This window comes from Phalangium opilio, unplaced genomic scaffold (assembly GCF_054372755.1).
Source record: "Phalangium opilio isolate 3A_F unplaced genomic scaffold, DU_Popi_V2 ptg000063l_1, whole genome shotgun sequence".
Classification (NCBI taxonomy): Eukaryota; Metazoa; Arthropoda; class Arachnida; order Opiliones; family Phalangiidae; genus Phalangium; species Phalangium opilio.
This window is the reverse complement of record NW_028324180.1, coordinates 4,046,770-4,055,219: the sequence shown is the minus strand read 5'-3', so window position 1 is coordinate 4,055,219 and position 8,450 is coordinate 4,046,770. Positions and strand designations below refer to the sequence as shown.

Genomic DNA, 8,450 nt, shown 5'->3' with positions numbered 1-8,450 from the left:
TCATCCTGCCATCTCATTTTTTTTACTAAGTATACATTTTAACTCCCCAGATAGCCAGTGCAAGATTTTTATAGTCTCAAAGTGGTTCGAGGTGAAGTCGGTATATAAACCCCCGAAACATTCCTCGTTATTCTACTCCGAGTTACACCCTCGATAAACGTTGTAGTATTTCATGAAATTGGTATAAATGTTTCTGTGTAACACTTGTGATAAGCGGTATAAGAGTGAAAACATGCTGTCAAAACACGTGTACAAGCAGCATGACAGAGAGTAGTACGCCAGTATAGCGTACAACAATGGCGGCCACTGTTAAGGCGGGGGAGCCTAGTTTTTACGTTTTCTCTCTCTCTCTCTCTCTCCCTCTAAATTTATAAAGACCATAATATAAAGTGAGAAATATTTATTTCGCAAGAACAATGAAGGTAATTTGTGTTAATAAAAATATCTGCAGACAAAGCCCCAGTCAATTAAACTATACAGTTTTACAAATTTAAAATTATTTAATGTAACCATAAGGTGCGGTAGTATAATCGGGGAAAACGCGAACTTTATCTACGACCACCTGATATGTTTTGGTCTGTTCTATCGTTATTAAAGTATGATTGGGTAGGCGTCGTATTTGTGGTCCTATGGGTACCTGCACAGCGTTTATTTCAGGTTTGCCCTGGTTGTTCACCCCTAATAATTTTTTCATGAAATCAAAATTAACATAATTTTCTGTAGATGTGTTTAAGTAGAATCCTTTAACTTTAATAATGTTAGTAATTTTATCAGTTGCGGGATCGTAAATGTTCATGGAATAGTTTTTAGCCCCAGCACTTCCGAACTCACAAATACAGGGTGTTTCTGGAAAGTCTGGCACAAATTAACAGGCATGTTCCTTGGGTCAAAAGGAGTCCGAAAGGTCCTATGACGTTTTGGGGTAAAGCGCTCCGTTGCGACGTTATGGGCTCTCAAAAGTAGGCCGAAAAACAAGGAGATCTCGCAGAATTATAGCACTAGTATTGTGGTTTTGACCCAATTGTTTTCGATTATTGAGCATAAGGCAATGATCGAAATAAGTTCAAACCTAGTGGAAGACCGTGAACGTGTTAAACGGCCAAAAGCATTAATCCCTTTGTTATTATTAATGATTGTAATTAAAGGTAAGGAAAGTAGCTCAGATATCGGTTACTTGTTTGTTCAGATGTACTGGTAACTGACCAGTTTTTTATTCTTTATTTCAATTAGACACATTACTTTTACAATAATTCGAATGAACCCCTTAAATTTTACAATAATTCGAATGAACACCTTAAATTTTACAATAAATCGAATCTATTCCATTAATTTTACAATAATTTGAATCGAACCCATTACATTTACAATAATTCGAATCGAACCCCATTACTTTTACAATAACTCGAATCGAACCCCATTACTTTTACAATAATTCGAATGAAACCCAATTACATTGTTCTACAAAAATTGTTCAAAATGGGCACCATCAACGTTTAAGCAAACTTGCGCGCGTCGTTTGAAAGATTCACGAACACGTTCGAAGATTCCTGGCGTGTTACGGATCACATCCATCAATTATCCTTTGTCGTAAGTCTTCGACATCGCGAACTTCACTTCGGTATACCAAGTCCTTGAGATGGCCCCAAAGAAAAAAATCGCATGGGTTGAGATCGGGAGATCTTGCTGGCCAAGCAACAGTTCCGCCTCGACCTATCCACCTCGCGACATCAAGATATGCTCTAACTTGAGGACTAAAATGGGGCGGTGCGCCATCTTGCATGAACCACATTATTTGTCGCAGTCGTAACGGTACGTCGTCTAAAAGCTCCGGTAAATTGTCACGCAGAAAGGTCAAGTACGCCTCCCCATTTAGCCTCGGTTGCAAAAAGTAAGGTCCAATTAAATGATCTCCTACAATTCCGCACCAGACGTTCAAATTAAACTGAATTTGATGTTTCATGACAGTGGTCGCGTGCGGGTTTTGTTGCTTCCACTCGTGATAGTTATGTAAATTAAGTATCCTGTCACGCGAGAAATTGGCCTCGTCGGAAACTAGCAAGGTACGCGGAAAGTCTAAGTCATTTACCCGTGCCACAAACCACTGGCAGAAATCGACCCGTCTCGGATAATCAGCTTCATTTAAAGCTTGTACCTTTTGCAAATGGTATGGGTGGAACTGATGTCCTCGAAGGATTTTCCAGACGAGTACATGGTTAACGGACAATTGCCGCCCGACGTTCCTGGTACTGTTTGTTGGATCATCTTCAAAAATTGTCAAAACGGTGTCCTCTACATCCTCGGGAACAATCGCCGCACGAGGTTCAAGTCCCGACGGCTGAAGTTCCCCGGTTTCTCTCAAGCGTCTGTCGGCTGCCGTAAATGTTTGTCGATTGGGAACTTGTCGTTGAGGAAAGTGTTCCTGGTAAAAGCGCCGAGCTTCCACCGCATTTCCCCGAGCCAGTCCATACATAAGATGGATATCTGAGTACTTTGCATTCGTGAAGTAGACCATGATTAGTTCCAGATAAGCTTTCAAATGTGCACGCACGCCATGAAGCACCTTAAGGTATACATTTAAGCCGTCTGTAAAAAACCTACAACTTCTGACGTTGAAAACTACCCTAATGTTTAGACCAACACAGCATAATTTGTTTTTAACGGAGGTGGATAGGTCGAGGTGGAACTGTTGCGTGGCCAGCAAGATCTCCCGGTCTCAACCCATGCGATTTTTTTTCTTTGGGGCCATCTCAAGGACTTGGTATACCGAAGTGAAGTTCGCGATGTCGAAGATTTACGACAAAGGATAATTGATGGATGTGATAGCATCCGTAACACGCCTGGAATCTTCGAACGTGTTCGTGAATCTTTCAAACGACGCGTGCAAGTTTGCTTAAACGTTGATGGTGCCCATTTTGAACAATTTTTGTAGAACAATGTAATTAGGTTTCATTGGAATTATTGTAAAAGTAATGGGGGTTCGATTCGAATTATTGTAAAAGTAATGGGGGTTCGATTCGAATTATTGTAAAAGTAATGGGGTTCGAATCGAATTATTGTAAAAGTAATGGGGGTTCGAATCGAATTATTGTAAAGTAATGGGGGTTCGATTCGAATTATTGTAAATGAAATGGGTTCGATTCAAATTATTGTAAAATTAATGGAATCGTTTCGATTTATTGTAAAATTTAAGGGGTTCATTCGAATTATTGAAAATTTAAGGGGTTCATTCGAATTATTGTAAAATTTAAGGGGTTCATTCGAATTATTGCAAAATTTAAGTGGTTCATTCGAATTATTGTAAAAGTAATGTGCCTAATTGAAATAAAGAATAACAGACTGGTCATTTACCAGTACATCTGAACAAACAAGTAACCGATATCTGAGCTACTTTCCTTACCTTTAATTACAATCATTAATAATAACAAAGGGATTAACGCTTTTGGCCGTTTAACACGTTCACGGTCTTCCACTAGGTTTGAACTTATTTCGATCATTGCCTTATGCTCAATAATCGAAAACAATTGGGTCAAAACCACAATACTAGTGCTATAATTCTGCGAGATCTCCTTGTTTTTCGGCCTACTTTTGAGAGCCCATAACGTCGCAACGGAGCGCTTTACCCCAAAACGTCATAGGACCTTTCGGACTCCTTTTGACCCAAGGAACATGCCTGTTAATTTGTGCCAGACTTTCCAGAAACACGCTGTATATGCGTCTTTTCCTTAAGGTTCTAGTTCATTTTTTAATTCCCCAAGATAATCCCCCGTCGGGAGTATAGGGACGCCATCTGGTGAGAGGTAGATAAGGCTGTCAGTATCCATATAAAAACAGAGGTCACCTACAATTTCAAGATGTTTTAAAAGATGAAGGCTCGCCATAGTTGTTGTATAACACGCTATTACCACATTTGTATGCTTATGAGCTATCTCATTTTCGGCAAGGTCTTCTGATTTGGTAATATCCTATTGGATAGAATCCCGTTGGATCGAATTCAAATTTCTAAAATTGTAGCCAAATTTAAAACAATTTATAGCCCAAAGAGCGATTTTCTACTGAATGGGAATATTTAAATGGAAGAGCTTTCCACTGAATGGGATGGGTTTACACATATAAAATCATAGCGTTTTCCTTGAGTTGCCGGGCTCCAGTAGCGCAATGGATAAAGTGATTTGGATGATCGAAGAAGTTAAGCAGCATCGAGCGCCGTCAGTACTTGGGAGGGAGATCTCTTAATGGTAAGGTTAGAATACGTTAGGTATGGTTAGGTTAGGGTTAGACAATTTCCAAAAATGGAAGTTATTTTCTGAAATTTATTGAAGAATGTTATTGGTAAACACATATTATTTGCTGCAGTATCAAGAAGTTTAATAAGAAAATCAATTTTATTTTTAGGTTAGGTTAGGTTAGGTTAGGTTTGGTTAGGTTTGGTTAGGTTTGGTCAGGTTAGGTTAGGTTAGGTTAGGTTAGGTTAGGTTTGGTTAGGTTAGGTTAGGTTAGGTTAGGTCAGGTTAGGTCAGGTTAGGTTAGGTTAGGTTAGGTTAGGTTAGGTTAGGTTAGGTTTGGTTTGGTTTGGTTTGGTTTGGTTTGGTTTGGTTTGGTTTGGTTTGGTTTGGTTTGGTTTGGTTTGGTTTGGTTAGGTTAGGTTAGGTTTGGTTTGGTTAGGTTTGGTTAGGTTAGGTTTGGTTAGGTTTGGTTAGGTTTGGTTAGGTTAGGTTTGGTTAGGTTAGGTTTGGTTAGGTTTGGTTAGGTTAGGTTAGGTTAGGTTAGGTTAGTAATATTTTATAAATCATTTAACAATGTTACGCCTTTTCCAAAATATTGAAATTTAGCTTCATTGACTTCTCAAATAATATGCCTTTTCCAAAACATTACTGTTATGTTAGGTTAGGTTTGGTTTGGTTTGGTTAGGTTAGGTTAGGTTAGTAATATTTTATAATTCATTTAACAATGTTACGCCTTTTCCAAAATATTGATGTTTAGCTTCATTGACTTCTCAAATAATATGCCTTTTCCAAAACATTACTTCTATGTTAGGTTAGGTTTGGTTAAATTAGGTTAGTAATAATTTATAAATCATTTAACAATGTTACGCCTTTTCCAAAATATTGAAATTTAGCTTCATTGACTTTTCCAAAACATTACTGTTATATTAGGTTACGTTTGGTTTAGTATTTTCTGCAATAACAAGAAGTTTAATAGGAAAATCAATAGAAAAATAGGATTGAAAGGAAAATTCATGATTGGAAAACCGCCCAAATTGCGGTATTCGGTCTAATGGGATTCGGTCGAACGAGACATTCGATCCAATGGGATTCGACCCAATGGTAGACAATCTCTGATTTGACTAAGATGGTGTTATCATTTAAAGTCAGGAGACTTTTTACTTCTTTATCGGGGTTAAGGATCAATTCGTATAGCGTCTTGGCGTCTTTTATGATGTTTGTTGAGGCGTGTCTAGTGTTCTGTCCAAATTTCCCCCAAAACGAGTTAAGCATAAGCTTACTTAGGCATCTCAACCCCTCGTTCTTTTCAACTTTATCTATATCTAGATCTATCCCCTCAACTTTTTTGTAATTCCTGACATATTTCTCTTTGTCCTCCTGTGTGACGCAATCGGCGGGGAAACCGCGAGCCAGGGTTTTATATTCAAGAAAGGCATTGACGTAGTCTTTAAAAAGACCACCCTGTTTAGTCTCGGTGTCGTACTGTGTGATCTTGTACGACCAGGCTTCGTACATGCGAGTAATAGTGTACCCCCTCTCTACAGCATACCTTAGCTCGTCTGTAACCCAGGTACCCCGCAGCTCTCTCTCGTCAGGCCTGTGTGTACAGTCACCTTCAAACTGAGTTTTGCAACAGGTGTAGCATAGGGGGAAGGTTAGCTTCCCGTTTATCCGAGCGGGTAAAACTGGGTGTGTTAGATTTGGAGCTGGTAGTACGTCGCATTTGAGTAGGCCATCAAAAGAAAATATGTCAGGAAAATTATCTAAAATGATTTGAGGATGGCCAATAGGAATTTTACCCGTTTTGTTCACGAAAGGATATAAACTGGTGAAATCAACGTAGTGCATTTTTCCAGTGCCAGTAGTTTTATGATAAAGTTTATTAGCGCAACACCTGCCTCCGAAAAAAGCATCTCGGGGGTTTAATCTTTTCGATGTTTTAATACGAATATCGTTACGTTTAAGAAATTCATTTATTTCGGGCTTATCTCTTTTGTCTTGCTGCCAGTCGCATTCCCATTTGACGCTTACTTTGTAGTGCAGGGCCTCTAGTTTACAAATTTTTTTCTCGGTTTTTGTATACCTTGTATTTAAAGTCTGTTTTGGGTCACCGTGTAAAATCATGTTCCTATTTACGGGGAAATGAACTTTGCAACCATGATAATAGCAGCCCATGTACTCGAACACTTCTTTGTTTGTGGGGCAATAACCATCTACCTTTAGGGTCTGCAGCTTAACCTCCTTACCTCTAAAAGAGGATTTAATGAGAATGTTTCTATCGTATGACGTCCATTCTAGCCATTCAATGGCCCCTAATGACTGATTTTCCCCAAGTCTATAGTAGTTTGAGGGAATAATACTAATTGTGTTTGGTTTGAGATAATTTTTCCGGAAGACATAGGAACAAACACCCGGTAGGGTAACGGAATTGCAATTAAATGGGTCTACGCTAGTAACTTTAAGTAGGAGCGACCGAAAAGTTAGACACCCTAAAAATAAGAGTAAAGTGTCGTTTTCGCAATAATAATACAGTTCGTTTAAAAAATAAAGCCTTTACTGACTTCTGAAGTGTTCCATTTTAAAAAAGTGTCCAGGTTTTTCCTGGTGAAATACTGAAACTCGTAAGCTTCTGTAGGTGGTAGAGTGTTCTCCAATACGTAGTTAGTCTCCTCTTGTCTGTCTATATCGAACTCGTGATCCACTACGTTGAAAAGGAAATGAGGAAAATACCCTTTAGCGGCATTAGGGAGGCCGAAAGTAGCGGGAAACTTGGATAAAGCGACTGGGATGAAATTGTATGAATCAAGGAATAACAGATTAGAGAGTTTCATTTCTAAAATACGTGTACCGTTAATTTTCAAAGATTCGGGTACAAATTTCTCGTCACGATTAATTATTTCCCTTATTAATAGTTGGTTGTCGTAGTTACTGCCGAAATGAGATACCACGATGACTTTCTTCACGTCGAATAAGCGGACTAAGTAGTCGAGGTAGGCAGCTATGGGTTTCCCACCTGTGAAGCGTTGTTTGCGAGGTCCAAATTGACTGCACTTGATACAATTAAAATCGAGGGACGTTTCGTCAATGCAGTCTTCGCAAAGAGAGATGCTAACACATAAGATGGCTTGATGCTCGTACGCGCCCAACTTTTCCGTACATCTTTTCGTTTGTATACATTCAACGTCGAAGAAAACATACATGAGTTCTGGTAAATTACGGAGTGGTTTTTTTGAGGGGATAATGCAGGGGGTTTTATCCTTGATCACCTGAATGTAACATAAATGGTCGCTGGGTTGGTGTTTTCCACATACATGACAGTACATCTCTCCACACGTGTGTCTCGTAGTACGTTTTCCGAAATCAATTGTTTTAAAGCAGATTTTACAAATGTAAAGCCGCTCGTAAAGGGCTTTTTTGTTACCAGCTGGAACCAAGTGACTGTTATAACAATCGTCACCCCAGAAGTTTCGTAGGCAGGAACCGCATGTTTTTTCTCGTCCATGGCAAACTGTCGGATGCATATATTTAAAGAAAAAGTCAATGCATTTATGAGTAAGGTGTGAGGCATTTCTCGCAAAAGTGGTCGTGACTAAACAATGGTTTTAAATTTGTTATGACATTATATTGATTACTCTCGTTAAGCAGGAAGAGACGTGGCCTGGTATCTGTAGGGTCGTTTTCGCCTAAAGTTAAAATGGGTACTCTGTTTTCGAATTTATAGACGAATATAGAATAGGAGGATAAGTAAGCTTTTAATTTCTGGAACGAATCGGGGGTACCGCATTCAGATACAGAGACTCCGGCCTTTTGACAAAGATCTAAAGCCTCTGTTTTTTGGCTTGTGTAACGGGGTCCTGCTTGTGATATGGTCACGTAACGATTTTTTCACTCTGTGTTGTTTTTGTTATTCATGTAGACACTGTGCGCGATAGCCACGCAAAGAGAACGCGCAAGACACAGATTATCTGTGTTTGGGATTCGTCGAATCCCCCTTCGATCCTTTGAGAAAATACTGAAGGGCTTTAGTTGACGACGGTTAGACCGTCCATACCCTTCTGGTATTCTAACGATACTAAATATCATTTTTACACATCCTTGAAAAAATGTGCGATTTCATCGTCATAAAGTAATTCGGCTAGTTGATCAAAGAGGAAAGAAGGGTCTACTTGATCTAATCTTTTAAAGGATAATTCGAGTTCCGAACGACAGTTTATACCTAGACTTCGT

General features: G+C 39.1%; 1 protein-coding gene across 1 annotated transcript; it reads right to left on the bottom strand.

Moving 5' to 3' along the window:
* Window positions 1-496: 496 nt before the first annotated feature.
* Window positions 497-7,744, bottom strand: LOC149662770 (uncharacterized). Its single transcript, XM_089842306.1, has 5 exons — window positions 6,781-7,744; window positions 5,385-6,712; window positions 2,210-2,419; window positions 1,814-2,101; window positions 497-637 (listed from the first exon to the last, which is right to left on the bottom strand). The coding sequence occupies exons 1-5, from the start codon at window positions 7,742-7,744 to the stop codon at window positions 497-499; spliced, it is 2,931 nt and encodes a 976-aa protein (XP_089698432.1).
* Window positions 7,745-8,450: the final 706 nt, after the last annotated feature.